Source organism: Diaphorina citri, unplaced genomic scaffold, assembly GCF_000475195.1.
Source record: "Diaphorina citri unplaced genomic scaffold, Diaci psyllid genome assembly version 1.1 scaffold24, whole genome shotgun sequence".
NCBI classification, from domain to species: domain Eukaryota; kingdom Metazoa; phylum Arthropoda; class Insecta; order Hemiptera; family Psyllidae; genus Diaphorina; species Diaphorina citri.
The window spans coordinates 394,453-409,617 of NW_007377462.1; the positions used below are offsets into that span (position 1 = coordinate 394,453).

The 15,165-nt window shown below is 41.8% G+C and overlaps 1 protein-coding gene across 1 annotated transcript in view; it reads left to right on the forward strand.

Moving 5' to 3' along the window:
- The window catches only part of LOC103509862 (low-density lipoprotein receptor-related protein 2-like), a 132,143-nt gene that overhangs the window by 46,240 nt on the left and 70,738 nt on the right, over positions 1–15,165 (forward strand). The window contains 11 exon segments of the mRNA XM_026823962.1: positions 387–524; positions 986–1,210; positions 1,836–1,891; positions 2,177–2,344; positions 3,107–3,370; positions 6,929–7,136; positions 9,456–9,551; positions 10,131–10,346; positions 12,922–13,041; positions 13,886–14,095; positions 14,391–14,411. Of these exon segments, the coding sequence (XP_026679763.1) occupies positions 387–524; positions 986–1,210; positions 1,836–1,891; positions 2,177–2,344; positions 3,107–3,370; positions 6,929–7,136; positions 9,456–9,551; positions 10,131–10,346; positions 12,922–13,041; positions 13,886–14,095; positions 14,391–14,411 (1,722 nt within the window).

Here is a 15,165-nt window from a genome sequence, read left to right on the forward strand (position 1 = left end):
GGCGCCTAAAAAAAAAAAAAAAAAAAATAATAATAATAATAAAAAATGTGCGTCAACAAAAAAAATCTGTCAATTTATTTGATAGAGGAAACTATAACTGCTAAGGTCTTATCGTGCCTAAATCGGAGAAGAAAGACAGGACAGAAAAAAGTCAGTTGTTCCGAGAACGAACATTATCCGCTCAGGATAAAATCGGCCCCGGGCGCGAATTGAATCCGCGGCCTAGCACTTACAAGGCAGACGCATTACCAACCAAGCTAACTAGGCTAGCCTTTTTTTTTAATTTAGGTTCTCTAACATTTGAATGGCCATTGTGCAGTAACCAGGTATTGAAGATCTGAAAGAAGTCCTCAAAAATATTGTCAATTTCTTCTCTTGTTTTTCAGCGCCCAATCCCTGCGGAAGTAACAATGGAGGGTGTGAACACATGTGCATTATTACGAGAGCTTCGGGCAACGCTCTGGGCTACAAGTGTGCCTGTGATATCGGCTATCGACTCAGTGTTAATGGAAACAATTGTAACCGTAAGTACAAACAATGAATATCAAATCAAATCAATAACTATTTGTTTTAAAGGACACCCTTTTCACAACTTTTGTAGATATCACAGCATTACTTACTGTGCCTCCTTTGCAATCAATTTCCATATTTCAATGATCTTTTTCCACTGGTAATGGCCCCACTGATCTCGATTGAAGTACCTAGCTCCTCAATTGTCCTTACGAGGCCGAGAACACTTCGAACTTAAAGCACAGATTGCAGATTGACTTCACCGGGAATCGAATCTAGGATCTCCGGCATGCAAGCCTAGTGTAATATCCACTCGGCCACGAAAGTTGCTTTGCCTTTCGTCTTAAAGCAAACTCTCGGAAATACTTAGGAATTTTAGAGAGTAATGAATGCAATGCGATGGGATTTGAGGACGATTTTTTTACGTGCTCTCACCAAAGTTTTTCTTAACTTTAACCATTCTATTTTATTTCAGCCGTGAGTGATTTCCTGCTCTACTCACAGCAGCGGTTCATCAAGGGTCGCGTGCTGGACCCGGTACAAGAAGGTTTTACCGACGCTATTCTGCCTGTGGTATCAAGACGGGCCCGCTTTGTTGGGTTGGATTTCGATGCCTCCGACATCAACAGCGGTTCATCAAGGGCCGAGTGCTGGACCCGGTACAAGAAGGCTTTACTGCTATTAACTTTGACTATTCTGTGTTTGTTTCCTGCTTAACTTTGACTATTCTGTGCTTATTTTCTGCTTACCTTTGACTTTTCTCTTTTATTTCAGCCGTGAGTGATTTCCTGCTCTACTCTCAACTGACAATAGTGACGAGGAGAAGTGCAGTAAGTACTACTTGGCGGGGAGTTTTAAAGAAAGAGGTTTTTATGAGGGGATTTCATAACTTTTTGTAGTAACGGACAGAATTGTATTGACGCTAAGTGAAGTAAGTCGAAATCTATTCTATTCTAATTATTAGGGAGTGCGGCAGAGCTCCACCCTGCCAAGTCAACTACTTGGCAGAGAATTTTTTCAACAAGTAGTATTTTTGGGGGATTTCATTATATTTTGTGGTAAAGGTGAATTAAAATCTTCATACTTGGATCGTTTGTTTGCATTTCCTCTTTCACCAGACCTTCTATAATGCCCGCCACACACCTCCAAGCGTGCCTGTCATGCACGCTTGATCGGGGCAATAACAGGCAGGTTGAATGATTGGATTTCCATCAAACTACAAGCGGCTTATCAGCCTGCCTCTAATCTGTGACCTTTTTTCGCCACTCACGTTCAATGCGGACATAACTTTTTTCTTCACTATCATCTCTCTTGTCGTTCCCCAGACTTCACCGCGTGTCACGTGGGCCAGTTCAAGTGCGCCAACTCGCTGTGTATCCCGGTCTCCTACCATTGTGTTGATAGAGGAAACTATAACTGCTAAGGTCTTATCGTGCCTAAATCGGAGAAGAAAGACAGGACAGAAAAAAGTCAGTTGTTCCGAGAACGAACATTATCCGCTCAGGATAAAATCGGCCCCGGGCGCGAATTGAATCCGCGGCCTAGCACTTACAAGGCAGACGCATTACCAACCAAGCTAACTAGGCTAGCCTTTTTTTTTAATTTAGGTTCTCTAACATTTGAATGGCCATTGTGCAGTAACCAGGTATTGAAGATCTGAAAGAAGTCCTCAAAAATATTTGACGAGACCAACTGCACCAGTATAGCGTGTCCGAATAACAAGTTCCTGTGCCCGATGGGCGCGGCCGGCGGGAAGCCGAAATGTATACCTAAGGCGCAGGTGTGCGACGGACGGAAGGACTGTGAGGATAACGCTGATGAAGAGACGGTGTGCTGTGAGTATATCCTGGAGATCTTTTTTCTATTTTGATACGAGAGCTTCGGGCAACGCTCTGGGCTACAAGTGTGCCTGTGACATCGGCTATCGACTCAGTGTTAATGGAAACAATTGTAACCGTAAGTACAAACAATGAATATCAAATCAAATCAATAACTATTTGTTTTAAAGGAGACCCTTTTCACAACTTTTGTAGATATCACAGCATTACTTACTGTGCCTCCTTTGCAATCAATTTCCATATTTCAATGATCTTTTTCTCCGTAAGTTATCTTATTTACAAATGTAACATGGCTAGCAATACCAGCGGCCGGAAGCCGCATTTTATTCTTTTTAACATATTGCCAAAAGGCAGGATTACATTTGAAATTTATTACGAAAAAATCTTTGCCAGCGGCCGAAGACCGATCAGATAAACACATATGAATTTAAGGTAATGACCAAAGAACACTTACTTTTTCCCTGTGGCGAAATTACCAAAAAACACATTATAGGTACCTACAACTTCAATTTTTATACGATATGCCCAACCACACCGGGGATGGAGCTCTACTAACGGTGATGCGTTAGATTTTTTCCTTTCTTTCATTGTGAGCCGTAAGATATTTCACCAGGGTCCCCTTGAACACCAGAGAGGACTTTTTGAGTATCTTATTTCTCTATGAGGAGATACATTTCCCCATTACCCCACCATTATCACCATGAAAATCAGAAATTTACGTACATTCCGAAATTAACATTCTATTCTCTCCCACCTCGACAGAGCCGACCTGCGCCCCAGGCGAATTCCAGTGCGCGTCCGGCCGTTGCGTTCCGTCCACATTCAAATGCGATGCGGAAAACGATTGCGGAGACTACAGTGACGAAACCGGATGCGTCAACGTGACGTGTTCCCTGTCGCAGTTTGCGTGCGAGAACGGTCGCTGCGTGCCGTCTACGTGGAAATGTGACAGCGAGAACGATTGTGGCGATGGAAGTGATGAGGGAGATTTTTGTTCGGAGAAAACCTGCGCCTACTTCCAGGTAAGTTTGAATTTTTAATCAATCAATAATTATATTAATTAATCGAACAGTCGATCGATCGATCAAACAAACAAACAACTTCAAATTAATTTGATCCCAAGGACAAGGTAAACCTAGACATTTGACAAATGGCGTGTGCCTGAAGGCATGTGTGATGTGTTCCAATCAACTCGATCCCCAACCAATCAAACATCCAAACCAAAACCGAAACTTTTGGCCCTTTAGTTACATGTGCAATTAAAATCAAAAAGTAAGCACTTACTGTCAAAAATTTACCTTGTTTTCCCTGCTTTATAATGTAAGCACTTACTGTCAAAAATTTACCTTGTTTTCCCTGCTAGTGGATGTCACACTAGGCTTGCACGCCTGACGTCCTTTAATTTCCGGCGGGGCCCAAGTTTTTCCGGTATAGAGTTTGGTAAGCACTTTGAGTAGCGACCAGTGGAGGCAGTACTAGTGTAAAAAGAAGAAGAAAAATATAATAGAACTCCGTGGCCTAGTGAGTATCACACTAGGCTTGCACGCCGGAGGTCCTTTAAAGGGCCCAAGTTTTTCCGGTACAGAGTTTGGTAAGCACTTTGAGTAGCGACCAGTGGAGGCAGTACTAGTGTAAAAAGAAGAAGAAGAAATATATAATAGAAATGACAGAACTAGTAAAGGAGGCTCTTAGTAATGCTTTACCACAAATAAATCATGGGTTAAATTTTATTGTTGGACCATCGTGCAGCACAGGAAGTTAGGTGGTGAGGAAAGTCTACCACAGAAACGCGAAGGTCCACAGAAATGAGGATAATAAGAGGTAATTTTCTTTCCCCCACCAGGTCTCGAACGGGTGCCCATCATAGTGGAGAACGTGGTAGCTACCGCCTCTGCTTAAATAGGGTCGGCGTTCCTACTTAAATAGGGTCGGCTTTCCTACTTGCATAGGGTAAGTACCAGAGAGTCTTCCTAGACTTTCCTGCTTAAATAGGGTCGGCGTTCCTACTTAAATAGGGTCGGCGTTCCTACTTAAATAGGGTCGGCGTTCCTACTTAAATAGGGTCGGCTTTCCTACTTTAATAGGGTCGGCGTTCCTACTTAAATAGGGTCGGCTTTCCTACTTAAATAGGGTCGGCGTTCCTACTTACATAGGGTAAGTACCAGAGAGTACTGAGACAAATTCTTAGATCTTTATGCATAGTATAATCAGTAGCAACATTTTCATCAGAATAATTGTTTCTCAACAATCCAAAAATGTTTTTGGAACAATCAGCCTTTCCATCAGTCCTAGGGCGATTTTTTTCGGACCGACATTAAATTTTGCCGACAAAAATTTTCCGAGTGCATGCCCTCAAGCTGTGGCACTTCTTTCTCAAGGGAAATTCAAGCTGATAAGTTGTATGTGTAAAAATAAAAATTAAATTAAAAAAAAAAAAAGGAACATGTCATGGTCATGTGATTAAAAAATAAATCTGGCAACACTAAATGATTTTGCCAACAAAAATTTTCCGAGTGCATGCCCTCAAGCTGTGGCACTTCTTTCTCAAGGGAAATTCAAGCTGGTATCCTCCCTGTTTAAAGTCCACCAGTCAGACAACACTTAGTAATACCCACAAAAGTTGCGCAAAGTCTGCTGCACAACAATTAATTCATGATTTTGATTTATTTTATTAATTTCTTAACCCTTTCTCTCCCCGCAGGGCACAATCTACATGTCCCCCTACCACGGCGGTAACAAGACCCAAACACTGGTAAAACTTTTGAAATGGAAAAACTCGTGGTGTTCTTATTCTCTTTCTTTTGGAATTAAATATTAAAAGCAGATAGCTTTCTAACACCTGTCTAAAGTCAACCAGTCAGACAACACTTAGTAATACCCACAAAAGTTGCGCAAAGTCTGCTGTACCACAATTCATTCATGATTTGATTTATTTTATTAATTTCTCAACCCTTTCTGTCCCCGCAGGGCACAATCTACATGTCCCCCTACCACGGCGGCAACAAGACCCAGTTCCTGTCCGGCATTACCGGCATAGTTGGGGCGCCTTCCTGTATGGCGTTCGACTGGTTGGGCCGCAACATGTACAAATCAGTCCGAGGGCGATTTTTTTCGGACCGACATTTGATTTTGCTAACAAAACTTTTCCGAGTGTATGCCCTCAAGCTGTGGCACTTCTTTCTCAAGGGAAATTCAACCTGGTATCCTCCCTGTTTAAAGTCGACCAGTCAGACAACACTTAGTAATACCCACAAAAGTTGCGCAAAGTCTGCTGTACAACAATTAATTCATGATTTGATTTATTTTATTAATTTCTTAACCCTTTCTCTCCCCGCAGGGCACAATCTACATGTCCCCCTACCACGGCGGTAACAAGACCCAGTTCCTGTCCGGCATTACCGGCATAGTTGGGGCGCCTTCCTGTATGGCGTTCGACTGGTTGGGCCGCAACATGTACATTGGGAATCGCCTGGCGTCCAATATAGAAGCTATTCATGTGGACGGGAAGGTTAAATATAGGACTGTTATACTGGCGAATAATGGGAAGTCGGACAGCGTTGGAAAGCCGAATGCGATTGCCCTTGATCCTGTAGAAGGGTGAGCTTTATTTTTTGTTTATTATTATTATTATTATTATTATTTTCAGCTCAAATAGAACTTATCTTCTCTTGTCTTTTTTTACTTTCCTTATCCTATAGGAAGGAAAGTAATGTAATCGGGTCAAATTTTCGATGGTCAGATTTTAGTGTCAAAACACGTTTTATTCTATTCTATTCTATTTTACTAAATTCTATTCTATTCTTTCAGTTCACTTGTCCACGTTCGGGCCACTGCATTCCACAATCCTGGGTGTGTGACGGTGACAATGACTGTTCTATTCTATTCTATTGAATTCTATTCTATTTTACTAAATTTTATTCTATTCTATTCTTTCAGTTCACATGTCCCCGTTCGGGCCACTGCATTCCACAATCCTGGGTGTGTGACGGTGACAATGACTATTCTATTCTATTGAATTCTATTCTATTCTATTTTACTAAATTTTATTCTATTCTATTCTTTCAGTTCACCTGTCCTCGTTCGGGCCACTGCATTCCACAATCCTGGGTGTGTGACGGTGACAATGACTGTTTCGACAACCAAGACGAGGAAGGATGTCCGCCCATCACTTGTTCTGCCACGCAGTTTAAATGTGCCGACCTACTGGACATATCTATTGGTTGGACTCCCGGCTGAACAGGATAGAAGTTTGTGATGAAAATGGAACCAATCGCATTGTTCTGGCCAAGGATAACATTACACAACCTCGGGGAATGATGCTGGATCCAAGTCCTGGTAAGTAGACGTTGTTGTTGTTGTTGTTGTTGTTGTTGTTGTAGCGGCTTCAGCTGTAGCCGAATGTTGATGGCAGAATAAAGAAAGGATATCTTTTTTATCAGCCATACACCGGGGTGATGGTCTCTAGCCATGTTCAATTAATCCTGGGTGTGTGACGGGGACGATGACTGTTCTATTCTATTCTATTGAATTCTATTCTATTTTATTTTACTGAATTTTATTCTATTTTATTCTATTCTCAGTTCACATGTCCACGTTCGGGCCACTGCATTCCACAATCCTGGGTGTGTGATGGTGACAATGACTGTTTCGACAACCAAGACGAGGAAGGATGTCCGCCCATCACTTGTTCTGCCACGCAGTTCAAATGTGCCGACCTACGCCAGTGCGTACAGGAAACGTACAAGTGTGATGGCATTCTGGATTGTAATGATGGGAGCGATGAATTAGGTGTGTATTTTTATTCAAGACCTTGTTTAGATAACATATTGTCTGGCTGGGGGACGGGGTAGACCAGCTTAGTCTGACTGGGGGACTTTAAACAGGGAGTATACCAGCCTGAAATTTCCCTTGCTAAAGAAATAGCAAAGGTTCAGTGCGAAGGGCGTCCACTCGTAAAATTTGTAGCCAAAACCAAATGTCAGCCCAAAGCAATCACCCTAGGCTAATTGAGAGGCTGACGAAAAAGCGCCGACCCCGTCTGTACACAGGAAAGGGAGAAGAAAAAGTAGAAGATTCAGGGTCACATACAGAAGCTTTTGGCGAAGAGAAACCTTTGTTACTATTTTTAGTCCGTCCTTCCTTTATTATTACAATAGTAATAAAAAGGTATAAATAAGGGACGGACTATTGTATTCGCTTCGGTGTCGTCTGTCACTCTGTCTGTTCCCATAGAAGGACTTATCCAAACCTAGTCGACCTATATATCACATTAAAGGTCTTTTTACCAGGAACACGAAAATGGTGGTGCAAATTTTATCCTAAAAACCATAAAGCCAAAAAACCAAAAAAACTGGTTTTGGGGGGATTTTTTTCACATTTTCTCACACAAATGAGCTCTGATCTCGAAAATTACATTCATATTCTATTCCTCCAGTTATCTCTACTTTTCCGAATGGGACCGGCCAGCCAACATCTCACGGGTTTTCACTGACGGTTCCAACCTTCTTGTCTTCAAGAACGTTACCCTGGGGTGGCCGAACGGACTGGCTATCGACTTCCAAGCAGACCGTCTCTATTGGTGTGATGCTCTATTAGATCATGTTCAGCACTCTATGTTGGATGGGATTTTTCCCTGCTTTATAATGTAAGCACTTACTGTCAAAAATTTACCTTGTTTTCCCTGCTTTATAATGTAATCACTTACTGTCAAAAATTTACCTTGTTTTCCCTGCTTTATAATGTAACCCCAATTTCATGAACTTTTATATGGAAGCCTGATTTCATGAACTTTTAAATGAGACCCCAATTTTATAAACTACCCTTGGTCCCAATAAATTAGTTAATAAAATCGGGATTTTACTGTACATATTCTATTCTATTTCTTTCAGTTCACTTGTCCACGTTCGGGCCACTGCATTCCACAGTCCTGGGTGTGTGATGGTGACAACGACTGTTCTATTCTAGTCTATTGAATTCTATTCTATTCTATTTTACTAAATTCTATTCTATTCTTTCAGTTCACCTGTCCACGTTCGGGCCACTGCATTCCACAATCCTGGGTGTGTGACGGTGACAATGACTGTTCCGACAACCAATAAAAATAATAAAAGAATGTAGGTAAACCGGCTTCTTCAAGGGAATCGGTTGAAGAAAATCCCTTGAAGAAAAGCAGGTGAAATTCGAGTCAGCTGGAAGACAATAGAACAAGTATCCATGAACAAATGAACGGTAAGAAATAAATGGTTTCTTCAGATTAAATTGATCCCAAGGGCAAGTTAAACCTAGACCCTTTACAAATGAAGTGTGGCTGAAGGCATGTGATGTGTTCTAATCCACTCGACCCTAGGTATCATAGTAATAATTTATTGTACGTCCCTGCCTTTAAAAATCTAAATACCCACAAGACAAGAGACTCTCTTAGTATGGGGAAGTTTGCATCCATTAATTTCTGTGCCCTAATGAAAAATATAAGTACCTAATACCACCCTACTAAAAATTAGGAACATTATGAACGGTATAAATGGTTTCTTTAGAATAAATTGATCCGTTTCTTCAGAATAAATAAAATTGATCCCAAGAGCAAGTTAAACCTAGACCCTTTACAAATGAAGCGTGGCTGAAGGCATGTGATGTGTTCTAATTCTAATCCACTCGACCCCAGGTATCATAGTAATAATTTATTGTACGTCCCTGCCTTTAAAAGTCTAAATCAATCATATGTAAATGCAGTTTCTTTGTGTTATTATGTCACAACTTTGGTGCTCACTGCAGCATTGTAGGATCCCGATATGGGGGACGGGCTAGACCAGCTTAGTCTGACTGGGGGACTTTAAAAAGGGAGGATACCAGCCTGAAATTTCCCTTGCTAAAGAAATAGCAAAGGTTGAGTGCGGAGGGCATCCACTCGTAAAATTTGTAGCCAAAACCAAATGTCAGCCCAAAGCAATCACCCTAGGCTGATTGAGAGGCTGACGAAAAAGCGCCGACCCCGTCTGAACACGGGAAAGGGAGAAGAAAAAGTAGAAGATTCAGGGTCACATACCGAAGCTTTTGGCGAAGAGAAACCTTTGTTACTATTTTTTCATTGTTTCTTATTTTTTCCACCAGGTTGTCCCACTCTGGCGCCAAATCAATGCGATGCCGAGAAGCAATTCAAATGTGAGCGATCCGGTATTTGTATACCCAAGTCCTGGTATTGTGACGGTGAGTACAAAGGTTTACTCACGTCTGACATTTGACACGATATCGAGTTCCGATATTTTTGTTGTACTATGACGTCAAACTGAAAACAAATCAATCAAATCATTAATTATTTAATTTGTGTTAAAGCAGAGCCTTCTCAGCCAGTCTAGTTAGCTTGGAGGGTAGCGCGTCTGCCTTGTAAGCACTAGGCCGCGGGTTCGATTCCCGCCTGGGTTGGACTTTATTCTAAACAGATGAAGCTAGTTCTCGGAACGGCTGGTTTTTTCCTATCCTGCCTTCCTTCTCTCTGCGCTTTGAGGACGATAAGACCTTAGCAGTAACAGTTCCCTCTATCAAACCTCTAAAAAAGTATAATACAGTGACCTCAAACGGCCTCAAACGGTTAAACCTCTATCAAACAAAACTTATTCCCCTGCCTAATCAATTTGGAGGGGAGCGCGTCTGCCTTGTAAGCGCTAGGTCGCGAGTTCTATCCCCGGGCGGGGCGAAAAAAAACTCATTATTCCTCCTCCCCCTTCTTCTTTTTTCTTACCTATAAGCAGTATTATTTTTCTTATTCTCTCATTCTTCTGTTTTCAGGCACGGCTGATTGCGATGACGACTCCGACGAACCCAAGTCATGCGGTGAGGTAGCATGCCAGCCCGGCTATTTCAAGTGTAACAACAGCGCATGCGTGTTCAAAGCGTACATATGCGACGGGCGCGACGATTGCGGTGATAATAGTGACGAGGATGCACGACATGCGTGCGTGACACCGTCCCTGCCTTGTCCTAGCCATCAGTGGGCGTGTCCAGGTAAGAGGAATAATGTAGATTAATGCTTGTTATTTTGTCTTTTCAATTGTTTTTCATGTTGATTTAATTTTGTTCAATAAAAATAATCGTATTACCATTAACATTCCATTACAGCCGCCGATCAAAGCACGTGTATTCCAGATCCGACAGCAGAACCGCCCGTGGCCGCCTGTCCAAACAAGTGGGACAGAATAATGTAATAGGGGTCTTAATAACAACAGCGCATGCGTGTTCAAAGCGTACTTACATATGCGACGGGCGCGACGATTGCGGTGATAATAGTGACGAGGATGCACGACATGCGTGCGTGACACCGTTCCTGCCTTGTCCTAGCCATCAGTGGGCGTGTCCAGGTAAGAGGAATAATGTGTGAGGGTGTTCATTAATTCATTAATACAGTGTGTTAATAAAGTCCTACCCTACCTTAATTTTTGAACAGATGATTTTAGAAACCTGAAATTTTGTATACGAGCCTATATTTACCTCTAGCTTTTTAGAGGCTATGTAAAAGTTCAGGTGTGTTTATAAAGTCCTACCCTACCTTAATTTTTTTGAACAGATGATTTTAGAAACCTGAAATTTTGTATACGAGCCTATATTTACCTCTAGCTTTTTAGAGGCTATGTAAAAGTTCAGGGACTGCTTGAAATAGGTCCCACTAATGATTTATTTAGCCCCAAAAATAAAATTTCGAAACATTCGTTTTCAAACCCCCAGAGGTCATCCGGGCCGAAACTCTAAATTTCATTTTTGGGTCTGAATTTCAATATGAACCATTAGTGGGACCTATTTAAAGCACAAATCACCAATCGATATGAATTTCCCATTTTTTGCTTATTTATACTGCTCGCATAGGACTGAAAAGTCCCTTTACTCCAGCAGTAGGCTACTACTATTCCACCGAGGTAGGTATTCCATACCTCGGCTGGGATTGAACCCACGCCCTCCTGTTTACCAGGCGAGCGCCTTGACCACTACACCACCGAGGTAGGTATTCCATACCTCGGCTGGGATTGAACCCACGCCCTCCTGTTTACCAGGCGAGCGCCTTGACCACTACACCACCGTGGTAGGTTTTGTTATTGTAGGTCAATTATTGTAGATTAATGCTTGTTATTTTGTCTTTTCAATTGTTTTTCATGTTGATTTAATTTTGTTCAATAAAAGTAATCGTATTATCATTGACATTCCATTACAGCCGCCGATCAAAGCACGTGTATTCCAGATCCGACAGCAGAACCGCCCGTGGCCGCCTGTCCAAACAAGTGGGACTCATCAGGGCCGAAACTCTAAAGTTCATTTTTGGGTCTGAATTTCAATATGAACCATTAGTGGGACCTATTTAAAGCACAAATCACCAATCGATATGAATTTCCCATTTTTCAAGTGGGACTTTACGTGTAACAATCAGCGGTGCATACCCAAAGCCTGGGTGTGTGATGGGGATGATGACTGTTTGGATAACTCCGATGAGAACCAGAACTGTACAAGTGAGTCATAAAATAATGAGTTTTTTTAAACCCAAGTGCTAATAATAATAATAATAGTAGTGCTTATTTATACTGCTCGCATAGGACTGAAAAGTCCCTTTACTCCAGCAGTAGGCTACTACTATTACAAGGCTTTACTGCTATTAACTTTGACTATTCTGTGTTTATTTCCTGCTTAACTTTGGCTATTCTGTGCTTATTTCCTGCTTACCTTTGACTTTTCTCTTTTGTTTCAGCCGTGAGTGATTTCCTGCTCTACTCTCAACAGCGGTTCATCAAGGGCCGAGTGCTGGATCCGGTACAAGACTCTTTCACCCACACTCACTCCCTCCTCCCTCCTCTTTCTCATCCTTCCTTTTCTTCCTATCCTCCTCCTCCCCTTCGTCTTTTTCGTTTTCTTCTACTCCACCTCCTTCCTCTTCTTTTTCTGTAGCTACCTCTCTTTCTTTTCCTAAGTCTAATTCCTCCTCCCCTCCTCCTTGTTCTCCTATTGGCTCTTCCTCCTCTTCTCCTCCTTCAATTATCTCATTCCCTCCCTCTCTCCTCACATCACTCTGTTGAATTAAGTCTGAAAAGCAAACAAAGCAAATCGAACTCGATTATACAACGAGAGAAAATTTCTGAAATGAAAACAAGACGACTGGACTAATTAAATTCAAACCAAAGGACTATATAGTCGAATAGAATAGAATTATCGTCCAATGTAATTGAATGAAAACACGACGCGACTGGACTACTAATTGAATCGAATTGAATTCAAAGGATAGATGGCATTAGTGGGATTTGAAAAACGTTCTGTTGGAGTTCTTTTTAAAGAGGTTTGATGGAGAGTACTGTAACTGCTAAGGTCTTATCGTTCCAAAATCGAAGAGAGAATGAAGACAGGATAGGAGAAAGTCAGCCTTTCCGAGAACGAACCTTAACCGTACAGGATAAAATACGCCCCGGGCGGGAATCGAACCCGCGGAAAAATGAAAATTTGAACAGGCCATAACTCCGGTCCTGGTTGTTGGATGGAGTACCATAGGATTATTCAGTTCAAACATTCTCTTCCACCTAACCTGTTTCCTGTTCCTCCTATATAGGCGTTGCTGACAGGTGCGTCAATCTAACTAAAGTATGTGACGGCAAGACAGACTGTCCAAACGGTGCTGACGAGGGTCCAGGGTGTGACTTGGCCGAGTGTAAACACAAGTTCGGCCTCTGCTTTTGAACCCACGCCTTCCTGTTTACCAGGCGAGCGCCTTGACCACTACACCACCGATGCAGGTTGTATAATAAGCTGGTTAAAGTGGGAAGAATCCGTAAGTTATCTTATTTACAAATGTAACATGGCTAACAATACCAGCGGCCGGAAGCCGCATTTATTCTTCTTAACATATTGCCAAAAGGCAGGATTACATTTGAAATTTATTACGAAAAAATCTTTCCCAGCGGCCGAAGACCTCAGATAAACACATATGAATTTAAGGTAATGAACAAAGAACACTTACTTTTTCCCTGTGGCGAAATTACCAAAAATCACATTATAGGTACCTATAACTTCAACTTTTATACGAAATGCCCAACCACACCGGGGATGGAGCTCTACTAACGGTGATGCGTTAGATTTTTTTTCTTTCTTTCATCGTGAGCCGTAAGATATTTCACCAGGGTCCCCTTGAACACCAGGGAGGACTTTTTGAGTATCTTATATCTCTCTGAGGAGATACATTTCCCCATTACCCCACCATTATTACCATGAAAATCAGAAAGTCACGTACATTCCGAAATTAACATTCTATTCTCTTCCACCTCGACAGAGCCGACCTGCGCCCCAGGCGAATTCCAGTGCGCGTCTGGCCGTTGCGTCCCGTCCACGTTCAAATGCGATGCGGAAAACGATTGCGGAGACTACAGTGACGAAACCGGATGCGTCAACGTGACGTGTTCCCTGTCGCGAAGGCTTTACTGCTAATTACTTTGACTATTCTGTGTTTATTTCCTGCTTGACTTTGACTATTCTGTGCTTATTTTCTGCTTACCTTTGACTTTTCTCTTTTATTTCAGCCGTGAGTGATTTCCTGCTCTACTCACAGCAGCGGTTCATCAAGGGCCGAGTGCTGGATCCGGTACAAGAAGGTTTTACCGACGCTATTCTGCCTGTGGTATCAAGACGGGCCCGCTTTGTTGGGTTGGATTTCGATGCCTCCGATAGTTACATATACTACTCTGACGTACTGCAGGATGTTATTTATAGGGTGTTCAAAAACGGAACTGGTAAGTAAAGGTAACTGGTTAGCCACACTCGACCAATTTTTCCGCAAGGAATGGACTGTTCAGTCTTTGAGGAAAAACTGAAGTTGTGTGTGCGACTGTTTCCTTGAGAAATTTAACTAAAGGAAAAACTGACATGTGTAAATCTTCTGGCTGAACCCATTAGGCACCGGTCGCTATGCGCATTTATCTTACATAGCTACTCATTTTCCTCACGAGGCTGAGTAGGCCCCACAACAGCCAGTCACGGAATCAATCATTTGCATGATACAAATTTCTTGAGGACTTTTGTTCGGAGAAAACCTGCGCCTACTTCCAGGTAAGTTTGAATTTTTAATCAATCAATCAATCAATAATTATATTAATTAATAGAACAGTCGATCGATCGATCTATCAAACAAACAAACAAACAACTTCAAACTAATTTGATCCCAAGGGCAAGGTAAACCTAGACCTTTGACAAATGGAGTGTGTCTGAAGGCATGTGTGATGTGTTCCAATCAACTCGATCCCCAACCAATTAAACATCCAAACCAAAACCGAAACTTTTGGCCCTTTAGATACATGTGCAATTAAAATCAAGAAGTAAGCACTTACTGTCAAAAGTTTACCTTGTTTTCCCTGCTTTATAATGTACGCACTTACTGTCAAAAATTTACCTTGTTTTCCCTGCTTTATAATGTAACCCCAATTTTATGAACTTTTTTATGGAAGCCCGATTTCATGAACTTTTAAATGGGACCCCGATTTTCTAAACTACCCTTGGTCCCAATAAATTAGTTAATAAAATTGGGATTTTACTGTACATATTCTATTCCATTCTATTCTATTTCTTTCAGTTCACATGTCCTCGTTCGGGCCACTGCATTCCACAGTCCTGGGTGTGTGACGGTGACAATGACTGTTCTATTCTATTCTATTGAATTCTATTCTATTTTACTAAATTTTATTCTATTCTATTCTTTCAGTTCATCTGTCCTCGTTCGGGCCACTGCATTCCACAATCCTGCCGTTCGTGCCGAAGGAGGATTTTTGATTCCATGTGGGTTTGTGGGTTAGTAACCTCCATGGCC